General features: G+C 46.3%; 1 protein-coding gene across 9 annotated transcripts in view; it reads left to right on the forward strand.

The window, feature by feature from the left end:
• Frmd4b (FERM domain containing 4B) overlaps positions 1–18,515 on the forward strand; it is a 326,048-nt gene that overhangs the window by 289,168 nt on the left and 18,365 nt on the right. For all 9 annotated transcript variants that reach the window (XM_075983380.1, XM_075983378.1, XM_075983374.1 and 6 more), the window contains 7 exons: positions 1,069–1,155; positions 13,165–13,241; positions 14,837–14,975; positions 15,399–15,540; positions 16,755–16,888; positions 16,977–17,096; positions 18,212–18,440. In XM_075983380.1, the coding sequence (XP_075839495.1) occupies positions 1,069–1,155; positions 13,165–13,241; positions 14,837–14,975; positions 15,399–15,540; positions 16,755–16,888; positions 16,977–17,096; positions 18,212–18,440 (928 nt within the window). The remainder of the gene's footprint in view (positions 1–1,068; positions 1,156–13,164; positions 13,242–14,836; positions 14,976–15,398; positions 15,541–16,754; positions 16,889–16,976; positions 17,097–18,211; positions 18,441–18,515) is intronic.

Raw genomic sequence — 18,515 nt, forward strand, 5'->3', positions numbered from 1 at the left:
CATCTACCCACAGCGATTTTTGCCTTCCGGTTATTTGCCTCTCGAATGCTCCCAGCTCTTTATGTCCTCCGTGTGACAGTCATGCCAGTCCTCAGTGTTTATGCAAACCTCCATAGGAAATGCTGAAAATTTTGCAAAATTTGCAGTATCACACCCTCATCAGTGTGCTTTGTCTTCTTGTGCTGATAAGCAGGAAGAAGCTGGCTAGGAAATACTTTGATGATAAAAGATGAAGCAGAGATGAGGGAGGTTTTGTTTGAGAGAAGCATAATTTTATAACTGATTAGCTCTTCCATGACTTTTGATGTCATGATAGTGTTGACATCTTTCCCAGTGCATATGGAGGAAAATCAGATAATACTCACTTTCATATTGAGGATGCCTGTGCTAAAAATGTATATTAATTTCATCTTAATTTTCACTGGTTCTGCTCTGCATATCCACACATGCCTAAGCCTGTATTTTTCTTTCTTTCTATTAATATCTTTTTATTGGAAAATCCCAATAAACAGGTTTAGGAACACAGAATATTTATAATAGAATATCATCTATATCCACTCCTCACATGTATCTCAGACTGATTATTCATGCTGGGAGTTGTCCAATTCCCCCAAAGGTGTTCTTGCTTCTCCCTCTTTATTGTTAATTGTGCTTTGAGCACTGGGCCCTGGAACCTCTGCCTTTCCCCGGGTAATCCCTGGAAACTTCCCAGCCTTTATAGCTGCCTGTTAACTAAGAGAACAAGGAGTCTTTTTGAAATCATAAATAACTTTGTGTGGATTAGTTCTTGGTTGAATTACATTTTTTATTCTCTCCAGCAGTTTAATCAAAGCACTAAATGTTTCATTATTTTGGACGCTAACAGTATTGGCTTTTGTGTGTATGTATTATTTGAAGAGATTATTTCAACAAGTTGAGGTTCTCAGCAAGGTTCTATTTATGAAGGCACATTTATTTTGGCTTGTTGGCACTTGTTAAAGGAAAGAAATTGACAGTGCTTCCCCTCTAGAAGACTTACCAGATCTTGCGTCTCATGTTTTTGTTTTTGTTTTGTTTCCTACTTTTTAGGATAAGCAGGGACTTCCATGGTGGCTTGGGATCAGCTACAAAGGAATCGGCCAGTATGATTTACAAGACAAGGTGAAGCCTCGGAAAGTAAGTGTGAGCTACTGCAGACACTGAGCGGAACCTTGAATGTTCTAGAGCCTACACTATCACTTTCAGGGGCGCCTTGAACAATTTCAGGTAGTAAACATTGCTAAGTGAAATTTAACATTCACCCATGTTAAATGGAAATTTTAAAAATAACTCACTTATGCCCCACCAGCACAGCTTCATAATGGGATAGCCATCTTTTCATATGCTTGTTGAGACAGTTTCTCACGTGGCATTAATTGATCCTCTGCCTCCACTTCCCAAGTACTAGGATTGCATGCTGTCTGTTCCGAGGCAATCACTTAAACTGCACACAAAGGTTCATCTACAAAGCTAACCACAACATGGTTCAAAGCCCATACACTTGAGTTTAAATCCAAAGTTTCATGGTGATTACTTCTCAATCGAATGGTTGAAAGCAATCTTTCCACAATTGCAGCGGTTTCTGCCGATCTTCATTTTCACAGTCTTCTATAGCAACATGGTCTGCTTTCTGCAGAGAAAAGAACTCATGAGCTGAAGGGCCAGAATCTATCAGGCTTGGGTTTTCTGAAGCTAAGTGAGTCACTATTTATCATTATCTGCCTGGAATCCTAGTATTCGAAGGCAGAGATAAGAGAAACAGAAGCTGTGAAGGTCATGCTCTTCTAGGTTGTGAGTTGGAAGCCAGCTTGGGCTACATGAAACTCTGTCTCCAAAAAAAATGAAAAATAGGGGGAAAGAAACCTTGATTATGAAGTTACTACTGTCACCTCAAGTATAAGTGCACAACATGTACATTGTCACCATTGATGAAGACGTATAGATCACCACGCCATCACTGTTGGTCTTCTTATGTGCAGAGAGATAAAACCACTCACCCTTCTCTCTCTGAGAGAGATTGTTACCCTCCCTGCACTCTGCTGCCATCCCTGCAGGCTGTAGGAGTGAAACAGTGATCGCTCAGTAACAACAAGTCATGGTCAGCCTACCTGTCTTATCTCAACCCAGCATCACGGTCTAAAATAACTCCTACATGGCCACCTGTCTGCTGCTGTGTTCTTCCTGGAGCAACCCTGGAGACAGATGATGCACTGTGTCTCCTGAGACTCCTCTCATGGATCATGCTTGCAATCTCCTTAGGTTATGAAAATGGAGCACCCTTCTTGACCCCATTGCATGGCTGGGACATTAGCAGAGATAGCGTGATGGGTGGTGCTAGGCAGACCATGGCTCCCCTTTCCATGCTCATCCAGCTCTGCTGGACCAGACTCGCTGGGCGCCAAGGCTGCTTATTAGGGAACCATTAACAAAAGCAATAAAGCAGCATTCAACCACCGTGTCCTCCTGTGCTAGTCGAATAACCAGCTTGTAGTTTCTGTCAGCCCTGGGAGCCACAGCCAATGGGATAAGGAATACCGTGTTTTATTTTCTGTTCTGTAATGCGGGGGATCAAATCCGGGGCCTTGCAAAAGCTAGGCAATCACTACACTACTACCAACACCACCAGCACCACCCTGGCCCTCTTGCTACCTTTGAAAACTACCTAGCATTCCATTGTGTGGATATACATAATCTTTTTAACAGATTCTCTCTTGTGATCCTCCTGGCCACCCTCCACCCAATTCTGGGATTACAGGTGTGAGCCACCACACCTAACTAACTACCGATTCTCTTTTGATGGACTTTATAGTTTCCGTTGTGGGCGGGCAGAGAGGTCAGGGTACAGAGCATAATAATGAGTCCCAGCCAAGTCACTGCCTGTCGTGTTTTCTTGAGGCAGAGCTCACCCCGTATTACTGCTTTTGCTCCTTAAGGAGACTGTCCTGAATTTTACCTTCTTAATCAAGAACACACAGGACTCTTGCTGGGTTGTTACTAAACTTGTGTACGTAATAGAACTTAAGCCAACAATCAGGTCAACTTATAATCAACTAGCATGGCTTGGTAAGTGTGACATCCTCACAACATGGAAGAGTTTCTTTAAAAATAAAAATAAAAATAAACAAGCAACCTCAGCACTCATCCCTCGCAGACCCTCCCGCTCTCGGAGTTCTTTCTCCCTTTCCATAATAAATCCATGATCGCACTGCATAAAGAAAGAGACACAAGCAATCAGATTTCCTGCCCGAGTCATGGTGAATCAGAGCTACACAGCAAATGCGAGCCCTAGCTCCTCTGCGGGGCTCCTGACTCACCGGGGCCTTTCTTTACGTTCACAGCTTCATAAAAATCGGTACACACTGTTTCACACGGATCCCCATCAGGCCTGCTTGTTCATCCCCGCGTCTAGACGAGGCTCGGCAGCCACCTCCTCTTTTCCATGTGCAGTTTCCCTCTTTCACTTTCAGGCTCCGTGGCTGACACCTGACAGCTCTTGTGCTGTCGCTGCTTCCTTGCCCTTGCTTCTCCACCACTTCCGGTGTCCACGTGGCACCCGTGGTTTGTTCCCTGCTATCTTTTGTTGATCTGGTAGTGGATCTTACCTCTGCGGATTTGCCGCTCTCTGGAACCTACTGATTCGCGCTGGGGGCAGCAGTGTGCTCTGCCAGGCCCTATCCTGGCCAGCTTGCCCATGTTAAAAGAATGCATGATTTAAAGGGCTGTGAGCACCGACACAAAAGAAGGCTCTCGCTTCAGCATCTGGGCGTGCAGCAAGTTCTCCGATGGCCAGGAAAGAATCCGGGTCCTGCTGACAAATGAATGGAGCCCAGGCTGCTGGACCAGCCTCAAGGTGCTGGGCCTCCGGAGCCACATGCCTACCTTGTTGGTGTAAAAGCAAATCAGGCGGGAGATGTACTAAGAATCAGAGACTGGCGCCAAAGGCCCATCTTAAAAGGGGTTGTTTAAGGTCTGCTGGCACAGGCCTCCTGCCAGTCTGTCTGGATAATGTCTGTTAATCGTTGTCTCTAAATGGCAGGGACTGTGTTTTTTTACTGCCAGTCTATAGACTTGAGGGGTCGCAAGTGGCTTCCATCAGTGAAGCACCATGATGTAGGCCAAGAGATGTGCCATATGGGAAAAGAAAAATAATGAATTAACGACTTTACCACAGAGCCTCCTGTATCCCAGACCGGCCTTGAACTTGCCGTGTAGTCAAGAAATCTTGAATTTTTGATCCTCCTGCCTCCGACTTCCCAGTGCTGAGTTTGCAAGTGTGCACCACCATCCCGGTTTCTGTGGTACTGGGGCTCAAACTCAGGACTTCATGTATATTAGGCAACCACCCTACCAACTGAACTACACCCCCAGCCTCTCTTACTAGGTTTTTAGTGCCAGTTTAGTACTTCGAGGGGCAAAAATGTCTGTCCCAAGGAACTAGACAGTGGGTGAGTAAGGTGATCGTGTGTATGTCATGATTGAACTCTGACCCTACCTGGGAAAGCAGGGCCTCTAGGGGAGCAGCGATGGGAGACTGATATGGCTCCCCAGCCAGGCATCATCTAGGCCATCCTGATGAAGTTCCTTTCGAGATTAGCATCTTTTTTACAGTGTAGCGTGATAAAGGAGCCTTGTAGTGAATACCATCACTGACCTTTGGTTAACTGATTTTTTTTTTTAACTGTTGGAAGTCCCTTGTGCCTGGAGGCAGATGGGTTGAGTAATAAGCACAAAAGCCTTCTGTTCACTTGCCGTAGCAGTCCCTGGCTCGTTCCTTTACTTCCAGGCAGCACCTTGCTCGTTTCTCTGCTCACAGGCATCTTGACCACCCCAACTCCTCCTTGCTCTCTCCACCACCAGCGTGTCACCCTGTACCACACACATGGTCCTCCTGTCCGCAGAGCAGATTAATGCTAGCAGAACGGGAGAGTGGGAGCTGTCCACTCCCACGTTCTCCATCAATACAACACACTGTCTGGTGTGGACGAGAAACACTGGATTACAAAATGTGGTCAGGAGACCAGTCCATCCTGTTTGGAAAGTGCGTGATTAAGCTTCAGCCCCACCAATAATCAATCTGATTGTTAGAACCTGCAGAGCCAGTGGGATAAGACGGCCAATCCTATAACATGGGTTTGGAATAAGAACCAGTTCTGCATACCCACCGACCAGCTGGCTGACTTGGAACCGCCACTTCACCTCTCTGTGCCCCCATTTTCTCACCTATCAAGTTCAAAGAATTCTGTCTACACTCTTACCCCACAGTGCTGTGGCACCCAGTGGGCTAAAGGGATTTGCTCAGAGTGAACGCAGCCCCCTCCACACCATACTTTGCCGTATAATATGACATCTCTCTTTACCTCTATGTCTAAGTGCAGTTAGTGTCTGTAGTTCTAGGAGGAGAACCTTCCAAGATTCCGCTGAGTATTGTCGAAGGTGAAGGGCATTCTGGAGCAAGCTCTAGGAAGTCCTCATCTCATTACAAGGGAGACTGGGAGGTATTGTCTTGATGCCTGCAGGCCATGCCAAAGCTATAACTTAAGTTGTTTTGTGACCAAAAAGAAATGTCAAAATATACTCTGGAGGAGGCAAGCGGTGGCTGATGACCTACTCTAGAGAGATGGTGGTGAGAAACCAGTACGCAAAGAAATCAGATACTTGTAAACTTTGGATTGCCTCTGATAGGAACTGCTGAGATACAGAGACAATCATGGCATGGGGAGAGACATTTGGTGTGCTCAGGGAAGGCCTGACTGAGGGAAGTGACATTTAAGCTAAGACCTGGATGGTGAGATGCGTGCAGAGTACCTAGTGGCTGCTGCGAAGGAGGGAGGGTAAACATTTAACCCTCCCTCTAACCACTAGCCGCACCTTCCAGAATAAGGATTCTGTGTAGGAATGGTGGGTAATCCCTGCAGACGAGGAAGCGGCTCTACATAGGAGAACCATCACAAACTGCATGGCTACTCTGTTACTAGCTACACCTGGGCCTTAACCAGTGGTAGAATTGTTCACACACAAAGACAAATGACACGGACAGTTAGTGTTGGAGTTCAGTTGGAAGGAAGATTGCCCTGCATGCTTGAGAGCCTAAGTTTGATCCCCAGCCCCTCATAAGCCAGGTATTGTGGGATACACCTCATATCTGAGCACTCAGGGTGTAGAGGTATGAAGATTCAAAGTCATCCTCAACTTCAGAGTAAGTTTGAAGTCAGACTGAGAAGCAATGAGTCCCTGTCAGAGAGGCGGGGTGGGGGGAGAGGAAGAAGCAGAGAGAGAGAGACATCCTTGGTCATCTGTGGCAGCACCGTGCCAGGCCTGGTTGTCGGGCACACATGCGCACGTGCCCCCATGCAAGCTCTTACAAGGAGGAAGTCAGTATCTCAGCCTTGGGAGGTTAGAGACTTGGCCATAGGGGAGACTGGGTGAGGTGATACCATTTTAGACATTTTAGGGGAGACTGGGTGAGGTGATCCCATTTTAGACGTTCGGTTTTCATATGACACGTTTTTTTTTTTTAATACTGAGAACTTTTTCATCTAAACGTATTTGCAAATAGCAAACGTGTGTACTTGACTGCATGTAAGGTGTGACATTTTATGTATATATAGCTATGAGATCACACCTAAAGAAAATTAATATTCAGATTCTGAGCACCTTCTGTTGGGATCTCCCCCAGTTCCTAACCCACCTTTCCATCCCACCCCTCCTCACCCCACCCCCACCCCCGCTTGGTTTTTCAAGACAGGGTTTTGCTGTGTAACAGTCCTGGCAGTTCTGGAACTTGCCTTCTAGAGCTCACAGAGATTCCCTTGCCTCTGCCTCTAGAGTGCTGGAATTAGAGGCATGCCCCCCCACTGCCCAGCCTGCTGGGATCTCTTATGAAAGTGTTTTTACCACAGCAGATGCTCTTAGCGGGAACTCTTTCGTCTGATCAAGTATCGTAAGTCCCTCCATCAGGTTATGTTTAGACTTTGGAATGTGACGGAATCCTAAAAGTATTATCCAACTGAAAGAAACAGAACTCTGAAGCTTACTGTTTTAGAGAAAAAAAATCTAAAGCCTCTTATTTACATAGTCTAGCTCTCAGAACCTAGATGTTACTCCCCTACTCAGCGTTTCTCGACTCCAGCTGGATTACGATTTCCTTTGGGGTGTGGGACTGTCCTGTGCATAGTGGGACAGGACACGGCATCTGTGCTGTGTTCTGGCAGCCTCCCCCCTTCCCATGTGATGACTAGCCAGCTCTCCTCCCATGGCCAGATGGCCTGGAGGTGGTGTGGGAGTGGGGAACAGTGCAGTTATCATGAACTGCAAAACCACTGGTGAGTGAGGCTGAGGGAGATGCCCTCGCGGGGGCATTTGCAATCCCAGCACTTGGGAAGCTGAGGCAGGAGGATCAACATGCACCTAAGACTAGCCTTGTCGGTGAAATCAAACCCCATTTCAAGAAGGGACTTGGTCCTATTCCACAAATGGCTGCCATAGTTGCCACCTCTGTTCTTTTTAATCTGAAGTATAAATATTGCTGTTCTCCTCCTGTTTAAAATACAAATGTCTCCATAAAGTCCTCCCTAACTATAGAAGTGGCGTGCTCTGGTGCTATGCTGGACTCTTGAGCCTGACTCTGCTTGTGTGTAAATCCCAGATCCATCCAGGTTGACTGGGCGACTTGGCCCGGTGGTCACGCCTCTGTGAGCCATCATTTTCTCCTGGATGGGATCCAGCTTAAGATGCTGCTTCTGCGTCTGGTTGTGGAGAAGATTCAGTGCACCTGGTTTGCGGTACTCCAAACGGCTTCCGCGGCACCTTTATTTACCAGGGGTCACCTGTAGCATGAAACCGACTAAGCCAATGACGCCTGGTTTGCTTTCCTTCCCATCACAAGGGGATCACCCTATCGGAGTGACTCATTGTTTGATGTACCTTGGCTGAGACTATCCCGAATTTAGTCATTTCCATGTGAATTTGCAGTTAAATGATTAACCTGTAGTACAATGAGCCAGTAAACGTCCCAACTCCTAGGACATCTTTTCCTACCTTATTGTCATACCTAGGTGTGTTTAGTTGCAGCTTGTCACGATTTAAAAGAGAACTGGACACTTTTTATCCAAGTCCCCCTCCCCCCCTCCGCCACCAGGGGCTCTCCAGCATTCCTCTGCATGCTGGGGCACATTTCTCCTCCCTGGCTCCTCCAGACAGAAGGGAGCTTGCTGCCCGGTTTGGCTGTGGGGCAAGCTGACACCCCACCCTCTGTCCCTCTACTCCTCGGTGACCACCAGGTACAGGATAGAAGAACAGATTTCCGCCCTGCAGGATGCATCAGGGAACCACCCAAGAGATCCACATGGCCAGGCCAGTGTGGTCATAGACATCGAGGCCTGATGAACAGCTATGCCAGCAGAACCACTGGCTGAGCTGCGGAGAGACAGATGTGGAGCCAGATAGCGATTGCTAGCTCTGTTTCTGCTCTGAAGAGACTGTCGTCTATTTAGTAACAATTACCAAGTGTAGAGCAAGCCCTTCACAACCTATTAGCTCAACCCCTTCCCAGATGTATACTGCAAGCCAGGCTCTGGGTCAAGTACCCTATAAACATAAAAATGCCTTTGGTTAGCCTTTGGAGGCAGGCATCATTGGGCCACTTAACAGAAGAGCAAACTGAGACTTTGGAAAGTTAAGGACCTCACTGATCAACACAGCTCTGAGTAGTGGATCCAATTGCAAACCTAGACAGGCTAGTGTGACTCTTGTGTGTGCATGCCATGAGGGATGGGACCTGTTCAGTGTTCATCAATAAGTGAAGAGCCTCACCCATAGGAGATGTTCAAGACATACTGTTGAGCTGGGCTTGGTACTGAAGGCCTTTAATCCCAGCATGTGGGGGACAAAGACAAGCAGATCTCTATGAGTTCAAAACTAGCCTGGTCTACATAGTGAGTTCCAGGACAGCCAGGGTTGTGACTAACAATAAGAGCCATAAAATGCTGTCATTGAGAAGGAATGAGTTGAAATCTCCTGGTATACGTTAGACCTGTTTCCTAAAAGTCCTTCAGGACCCCACCCTCTCAAAACACCAATCTGTTTTGTTTTGCTTTTTCTATTTTATTTATTTATTTGTGTGTGAATATTTAGTTAGTTGTGTTTGCATGCATGTGTAGCACGTGTGTGCCTGGTGCCCATGGAGGTGAGAAGAAGGCATCGGACCACCTGGAACTGGAGTTACAGGCAGTTGTGAGCTGTCCTCTGGGTGCTGGGAACTGAACTGGAGTCCTCCGGAAGAGCAGCCAGTGCATAGCCGTCTCTCCAGCCCCATCCAGGAATCTCTGTAGTAGGTGGAGATGTGGCAGAACTGTTTTTATCTTTTCAAGTGTGTATAAACCAGTGGGACCTAACTATTGATTTCAACAAAGTGCCTTAAATATTTAAGATACTTATTTCTTTGAGTAACACATCATAATGGGGCATTTCCCACCCCCAAAGTCTTCAGCTTCCTTTGTGTCTGAACAGGAAGAGAACTTTGTGTGTATACAGTATTTTACACAAGTTCAATTTCAAAACTGTATTTGATGCCACCATGCTATTCAACCTCAGTGTTTAACTTCACTTGAGTGATAATTAATGACTTTGAGCCATGTCTTCCTATTGTGATTTCTTGATTATATCATCATTGATATTATTTATACTCCCCTTCTTTCCCTGTTCTATCTGTTTATTTACTTTTTCAGTATCAAAGCAACCCAGGATTGCCGTCTGCTACCTGTTAGTATCTGCTTCCTTCTGTTGACTCCAAAGGGGACGGCTAATCATTGTAAATGAGTCTGTAGTAGAGAGGCATCTGGAAGACCTAATTAATCGTCTTATTTTCCTCCTTCAGCTATTTCCCTTTTCAGCTGGCGGCATCAGTTCTATAAACAACAGATTCTCAAGTGCATGGCTTCTGCTAAGCGCACGTTGACAATGAACACTGACTGAAGACAAACGTGTCCTTTCCATGTTCTGAACCCCATTGAAAGCAAACTTCGTCCCCTTTCTTCCTGTCTTCCTCCTTCTTTAAAGGCTTCAAGATTAGGATTTTGAATTGGGCGATTTCTTTTCTGTTTTAGTAGAAAACTTCCAAGGAGGTCTGTGTACACACATGCATGCATAGTGCCTCACCACCTTAACTCATAGGACACCATACCATGCCTGACAGACACCACACCATGCCTGACAGACAGCTCTCCAAGCAGTAGTATATCTGAGTGTACAACTGCTTCTGTTTAGCCTCCTTGGAGCCTGAACCTTCCCCTTAGATTCAGAAGTCCCTTGGTGCCTTCTTCCTTTCTCAGAGATAAAAAGTCTTCCTGTGTTTCAGAGGCTACTTCTCTGAGGAAGTTTCGCACCAGTCAGGTTGCCTTGGATATTTCCCTAACCAGTGCTCCTCTCCCTTTTCCATTGCTCTGAAGTGTCCACATAGATATGGCTGGAGGGAGCCTCTGGCTTCTTCTTTATGCTCTGCACTGGACCAGGAGAAGAGCCTGTGAGCCCTGGTAAAAATCCACAGTTGGTAGTCTGTTAGATCCAGCACGCTTGAACCCCTTTAAAGGGCATCCGCCAGGGTATTTCCTTCCTCTCACTCCGCTGGCTCCTTCACAGCCTCTCCCTACCCCTTTGAAAGCAGGCAGACAATTGAAAAGTGCAGTGGAAGAATAGTTACACAAGTTTCAAGAAAAGAAAAAAAAAGATCTATCAAGCAAACTATCTTACATCTAACCACCAGCTAGACGGAGTGCGGCCACAGTGAAAAGTGTCTGTAGCAACTGTAAACATTGCTAGGACATCCCTGACAGTCACGTGAGGTTTCTAAAGAACCCCCCAGATGACCGAGGTCTGGGCTCTGAACAGACGCACTGGTGTTCGTTCCGTCAACTTTTTCATAGTTTTGAGAAATGAGTATTACTTTAGTGCAAGAATAAATTGTGAGGACTGATTTCCAAAACTTATGAGAACTCAGGCAAAACCATGCATGTGGCCACTGACTAATTCTGTCAGTTTAACTTCACCTCAGCTTTTCTCGAGCTGACGTTTCCTGTCCCACTTACTCCCTGGACATTAGTCTACCTGGAGTCCACCACCGTGAGCTCAGTGTGCGTCCTTCCAGGCCACTTTTACAAGGTTCCAGGCATGTTCCCAAAGGCACCTTTTACACAAACTTTCAAGATTTCCAGGGAGAAAGGAGCTTCCCCTTCTCCCCCAAAATCTTGCCTGGTTCCCATAACTTTTGCAAATCTGGTTGCAATGTAATCTTTTCTGATTCTCTATAAGTCGAAGCCCTCCACTTTTTAAGGAGGGTTTTTCTCCTTGCTGGGCGCCAGCTTGCTCTCTGCTCTGGGCAGGCTGAATGGAGTCAGCCTAGCATTTCCCATTTGTAAGTGATAAGAGGGGGAGGTGGCAGCTCTCAGAGATCAGGTTTCAAGTGGAGCCCTGGTTTTATGTGTGTGGGAATGGACAGCAAAGGAAAACACAGCCCGGCTGCCTTCTGACTCTTCCTGTTGAACCTGTTCCTGTGCCAGTGAGTAGACCTGGGTAAAAAGGTTTTCCTCAAACAGCCCTGGGTGAAATTCGTGCCTGGATTCAAAGTCGGCTCACCTCCCAGGAAGTATCGTGGGAGTCCAGGCTGCCCCATTTTAGAAGTCTTTTCTGAGAAAATCTACCAGAGAGAACCTGGCTCCCCTCTCCCTGACGGGAAAGAGTGTGCTGGGGAGGTGTCCCAGGGCAGAGTGGTTGATGTCAGTGGTGTGTCAACCGTGGGAGGCTCGGTCTGTGAAACCGAGTTACACCTAAGTGTCTTATGAAACTCGACTCAGAAGGCACCGGAGCTGCCATCGGGGTAGGGAGGCAGACCAGGATCCTGGGGCTTTCTCTCAACGTTTCTGCCCTATTTGGGGGAACTTCTGGATGGAAAGGAAATGACTATCTCAACTTTACAGACACTTTAGGACACTGGTATGTAGCTTTCTGTGTTTACTAATTCTTTGAAACGGGCGAGTGGGCAGTTGCAGACAGCTGCATGTCCTTGGTGCACGTTGGTCTGTCGTGCTGTTGGGGGTCGAAGGTCCGGTCTGAACACGGTGTCCTCAGACAACCCTACAGCTCAGCCCATCCTTCCTGCGGGCCCACGTTTGTGAAAAGCTTCCGTTCTCCGGGAAATGTGTTCGCTGACTGTGTCCTGCAAAGCAATGTTTTTTAATTAGACAACTAATTGTGTGCTAAGAGACTCTGGGCATCATGTTTCTGTGGAGGCAGACCCTAGTGGATGAAGGCTGGGTGAGAGGACCACCCTGGAAAGCCTGCATCAGTCAGAGACTTAATGAAGGGGTTGGAAAATACAGCCAGGCATGCTCACTCCTGTCAATATGTTTTATCAAATTATTTAGTTTTTGAGTACACGTTTCCAACAAGATTTCTTTCTCTACCCGAATGGCAAATCACTCCCGAGTCCAACGTCAGAAAGGCAGCTGGACCCAAGGTGAAGGCAGAGTTTGGGAGCTCTGGCCATACCTGGAGGCTCTTAACTTAAGAAAGCTACAAGAGCCAGCTCTCTCCCCACCCCCAACTCCAGCCCTGGCTGGATTCCTACACTCAGCCTGAGTCACTTAGGGGGACTTAGGGCTAGGTGAGAAGCTGCTGGGCAGACTCACCTCAACCTGGGGATCTCTTTTACTTTCACTTTGAATGCCTTTGAAATGTTATCTCTGATCTTTATTGACCTCCCACCCCCACCCCCACCCCCAGTAGCTTTCCACTTAAGTTTGAAGTCTCCGTCTTTAAGCAGAGGGTCCATGCTTACAGTAATCAATACAGGTTTCCTGTCACACGGTTGAGTCAGGGGAAAAACTGAATGTGTGTTCTGCAGACGCTCGGTTTTATTGTTCAAGGAAGATTTACCGGTGAGGTGACGTGACGTTTACTAGGTAAACACTGCTGTCAAAAGAAAGAAGAAAATGTTTTCGGGTTATAGCTGATTTGTAGAAAGTTGATAAATCACCAGTTTGTGCTTGACCTCGTCAGTGTCCCTCCGGGGAACCTGCAATCATTTGGCTAAGAGACTTGGTTAAAAAAAAAAAAGAGTAATACAAGCGACATGGCTTTCTTCATTTCTTTTAGCTATTTCAATGGAAGCAGCTGGAAAATTTGTATTTCCGTGAGAAGAAATTTGCTGTGGAGGTGCACGACCCCCGAAGGTAAAGAGAGGAGTTTTGCGGGGGGCATTGGGAATGTGTGGGCATAGGTTTTTGTATTTACTTTTTATTTCTCTTGGAAATTGACCCTCTAGTGGAGTCACTGGGGACAAAGAGTAACTGTGTTTAACCTTTAGGGCAACTGTCAGGCATTTCCAAAGCACTGTTGCTTTACCAGTGACATATGGGATTCCAGTTTCCGCAAGTTCTCTCCAGCACCTGTGTGTGGGGGTGTATGATTTTTAAATATAATATTTATTAATTTTTGAGAACTTTATATACCTATAAATGTTTTGATCCCAATTTTATATGCTTTTTTTAAAAAAATATCTAATTTTAGTTTATGTGCATAGGTGTTTTGCCATGGGCGTTGGGTCCCCTGGAACTGGAATTACAGACAGTTGTGAGCTGCCATGTGGGTGCTGGGAATTGAACCAGGGTCCTTTGGAAGAGCAGTCAGTGCTCTTAACCACGGAGCATCTCTCCAGCCCCTTTCATATGCTTTTTTTCCCCAAACCTCCTGAGTCCAATTTATGCTGCCCATAGATACTCGTGGATGTGGGTCATCCACTGGAGCTGGTCAGTGTTCCAGGCTCTGTGGTGTGCGTTTTAACGCTGCCTTGGTAGTATGAACTAGCTGTGGTTGTTTGAGCTGCCTTTTCCTTCAGGACTAACCATGGCCAGAGCCTCTTCGCAGGGCCTTACTGACTGTTTAACTTCTTAGGAGCATTATCTATTCTGGTGCTTTGCTTGTTTTTATTTTGAGTGTTCCTGGGTCCTGAAAAAGGAAAACAAGACAGTTGTCAAAAGTCCACATGAATGGAGGTCAGGATGTAGGCTCTCTGAGCTACCAAGAGGCACATTCAGGAGTTACTCTTATACCCTAGACAGTGTTCTGAGGTCAGAGGGGTGGGAGGAAACTGTGGTGACAAAAGATGACCTAGGAGATTAACCAGTTCCTACAAAGAACTTTAGTGCACACCCCCCCACCCCCATGCCCTTTCGCCCTCTGCCCTCTGCCTTCCCCATCCGCTCCCTCCTCCCTACGGTTGTCTTTCTCTCTCTCCCGCCTATTCCTGCTCTGACTCTCCTCCTCGCCTGCCTTTCCTCTTTTTGCTTGGTACACAAGCAGCAGCCCGGACCATTGTGGGGCTTGCACATCTTCAGCCAGTATCATCAAGTTCATTTCCTGCAGACTGTGGCTGCCTAGGTCTGAGGTGCTCCCTCTTCGCCTTGGGCAGGCGCTGTTTCTGCAAGCCTCGTGGCTGTCTTTAAACGTCTGCTTTTATCTTTCCCCCGCTGTGGTCATCCTGCTTCTCTGTGGTTTCTAACTAGATGCGTCTGTACAGCTTCTCATTGGACGAACTCCTTATCCAGCTCTGAGTGCGTGAGAGTTTAGACAGAGACTGCTTGGGGCTGACTGACTGGTTTTGTTGTAAAAGGACAGCGTGAGAACCTCGGCCCCTGTCAGGCTAAGTCTGTGCTGCTAAGGGACAGAGAAGGAAGGTGCTGTCTGGCGACCCTGCCTGCTAGGAACACGCCTTGTGTGTGCAGCTGGTCCCGGGGATGGAAAACTCATGGTTTTCTTCATGTTTTAGGATTTCGGTGTCTAGAAGAACCTTTGGACAGAGTGGCCTGTTTGTACAAACCTGGTATGCAAACTCTGCTCTCATCAAGTCCATCTGGGTAATGGCCATTAGCCAGCACCAGTTCTACCTGGACCGGAAGCAGAGCAAAGTGAGTAACTGGAGGGGTTCCTTTGGGGACAAACTCTAGGCCTTTTCCTCTCTGTTCTGAAAGGAATTTTCCCAGAAAACATATTAGAAGAAAAATCTTTTAAGCTTTGTTACACTCTGTTTTCTTTTTCATGTATTTAAAAGATGGGTACCGTATACAAAGCTGATTTGAAAGTTGTGAGGTTTGGCATGCATGCTTGTACAGTGGTGACATGGCTGGTGACATTTTAAAGTTAGTGATTGAAGTCTGCATACTTACTAAAACCCTCCCTGTACAAACATAAAGTCTTCTGTTGCTTCTAAGTGCCACTTGAAATGTTTAAATTGTCCCGTGTTGACATTTTTGATTATATAGTAACTTAACCATTGTATTGATTTAAAATGTGATAGTGCTAATTTTATTGCAATGTTATTTACTTCACAGGCAAAAATTCCTTCAGCCAGGAGTTTAGACGATATCGCAATGGATTTGACAGAGACTGGAGCACAGAGAGCCTCCAAACTGGTGACTCTGGAGGCAAAAAGTCAGTTCATCATGGCAAGCAATGGTAGCCTGATATCCTCAGGTATTTCCTTGTTCAAGAAAATATGTCATCTTTTTCTCCTTTTATTCTTCTCTTCTCTCTCTCTCTCTCTCTCTCTCTCTCTCTCTCTCCTTGTCTTTTTTTCCTTTTGTGTTTGTTACAAATCATTTCCAAACGCATCTTGTTGAGGCAAATTTTTTTTAATCAAAATGTAACAGTATGCAACAGCTTCAAATAACGCTTTAAACTTATTTATTCATATTTTTATCTTGAGTTAAAGGCTACCTTATAGAACTGGCTGGCCTCAAACTCACAGAAATCCTCCTTCCTCTGCCTCCTGATGTACCACTGTCCCAGTCTTTGACTATTTTTAAAGACTATGAAGTTAGATTGTAATTAGGCAGGCTATATAAATAACTTTTGATGCAAAGATATTAAGTACCGAAGACTGTCTTGTATCCTGCTAGGTTTTGATGCCACTAATTCTCCACAGAATGAATAATTCTAGACAAACACTATTGCAAGTGCCTAGTTCATGAACTGTAATCATTGGGCCCAGGCCTTTCCTTTATGGAAATTCTGGAGTCTCTTATCACTATGTCTGTGTAACTAAGTTAACTTGTCTCCTCTAAGTCCCTCTCAGCTTGTGGGTCTGAAGCAGCAGGCGTGGGGGCCAGGGAGGGTGTTCCTTTGCATTGGACAGTCCGTTGCCTTGCTTGCTTACCTCCTAAAGAAACAATGAGTGGGACCATCTCAGGGATCACCTTCCCTTCACCTTTTTTTTAAAATTTATTTTTATTTATTTATTAAAGATTTCTGCCTCCTCCCTGCCACCGCCTCCCATTTCCCTCCCCCTCCCCAACCAAGTCCCCCTCCCTCGTCAGCCCAAAGAGCAATCAGGGTTCCTTGCCCTGTGGGAAGTTCAAGGACCACCCACCTCCATCCAGGTCTAGTAAGGTGAGCATCCAGACTGCCTAGGCTCCCACAAAGCCAGTTCTCCTTGTGTGTGCCTGAACCACAAAACGCTTAGTGGGGCCTTCCAAAATGACTGAGTCACCAAGTGCAAAAGTCATTTTCTTACCAGGCTCTGATGCCCAGAAGCAAATGCTTCCTGGTTTCCTTCCATTATGTTCAGAAACAAGGAGAAAAGAAATAGACGCAGTATTTGGGAACAGCTTTGCCTCCACAGCCCTTTGTCCCTTGGCGAGGAAGGAAACAGGGCCTGTGTGAACCTCCCTGCCCCTCTCCCTCTCCAGGTTCTCAGGACTCAGAAGGCATGGAGGAGCAAAAACGAGAGAAAATACTCGAACTCAAGAAGAAGGAGAAACTGTTGCAAGAAAAACTCCTGAAGAAAGTTGAGGAGCTGAAGAAGATCTGTCTTCGTGAGGCTGTGAGTGGCCTTGGCCTTTCTGAGTACTTGTGTTGGGTGGCTAGGGCCTGTGTCCATTATGAACTCTTGACCCTGTCCTGTTTTACAGGAGCTCACGGGCAGAATGCCAAAGGAGTATCCACTGAGCATCGGCGAGAAGGCCCCTCAGGTCAGGAGGCGAGTGGGCACCACGTTCAAGCTAGATGACAACTTACTGCCCACTGAGGAGGTAGGAGCATGGCCCTGAGCCTTCCTGTGCCCAGACAGGAGAATGGTCTATTCAGTGCCCTCCATCCGCACCTTCAGCTCCGAGTCAATGCTGCCGACTTTTCTCCAAATCATGGAAACTGAGTAGCTCAAAGTGCACTGTTCCTTTCACGCACACTCTGGGCAAAACTGCTTTTACTTCTTCCTATTTCATTCCCCGTGTTGAAGAGAGCGTTAAGTGAACAAACCCTGTGTATAAGTTATAAATAGTATTACAGAAACAAGACTGAATTTTAACTTCAGAACTTTTTCCTTAAAGCCAGGTAGCTGCCGCAGAGTGGCTTCATCCACCTAAAGTTTTAGTCCATCCGTAGAGTGCAAACAGTGGCCGAACGCCCCTCTGAATGCTGTAGGGAGGATTAAATGAGATAACACATATACAGCATTCAGTGTAATTAAGTGAAAAGATTTGGTGGCCAACACACTGTGAGCTTTCTCAATTACATATCACATGCAATTATGCCATTATGACCCACCCCGTGGTTCTTACAGGGATTTAACTATCTCAGCTTCCATTCCTAATGGAGTCGAGTTTTGATATCTGTTGAGTGTGCTCGGCTCTGACCTCAGCAGCACAGGTGTGCCATTTAGTCTTCAGCGCACTTTTGTAAAGTACTTTCTTCCTTTTACCAGTTCAGAAAACTAAAGTATTAAAAGCTTATTTATGAGAAGCATATTCAGTCACGCTACCGGGGACAAGCAGAAAGAGCAGTCAGACCCAAATGCCTTGTCTCTGAAGCTCCACGTGTAGATATGACATTCTGCATGCATGAGTCACAGCTAGAATCTCTCTTTGAAGACTGCTCTTAACCCAGCCAAGTGCATAAATGCAAAGTCATTTTCCTCCTTAAAAAGGAAAAGAGGTTGGGCTATGAGAAGGTGAAGTTAGGGTGTGTGAGAGATGTCGTCTTGGGAGGTGACTAAGAATGCCTGCGTTATTAAAACTTGGATGATTTCATTTCCTAAGGGTGTATTAGTTAAGAACATACAAGAATCTTTCATTGATATCAAGAAACAGTGTGAGAGAGTGACTGTGTGTGTCCGTGAAAATCAAACAGTGTCATTGTCTACATGCAGGATCCAGCTTTGCAAGAACTAGAGAGCAATTTCCTAATCCAGCAAAAGCTAGTTGAAGCTGCAAAGAAACTTGCCAGTGAGCCAGACCTGTGCAAAACCGTGAAGAAAAAACGGAAGCAGGACTACACAGATGCCGTGAAAAGGCTGCAGGAGATTGAAAACTCCATAAACGAATACCGAATCCGGTGTGGGAAGAAACCCAGCCAGAAGGCTGCAGCTATCCTACCAGGTTAGTACGTGGAAGCTGTGTGGGCCTGTGCCCAGCTCTCCTTCACTGGCCTGCTTGGTGGAAGGCAGAAGAACA

Source organism: Microtus pennsylvanicus, chromosome 8 (assembly GCF_037038515.1).
Source record: "Microtus pennsylvanicus isolate mMicPen1 chromosome 8, mMicPen1.hap1, whole genome shotgun sequence".
In the NCBI taxonomy this organism is placed as follows: domain Eukaryota; kingdom Metazoa; phylum Chordata; class Mammalia; order Rodentia; family Cricetidae; genus Microtus; species Microtus pennsylvanicus.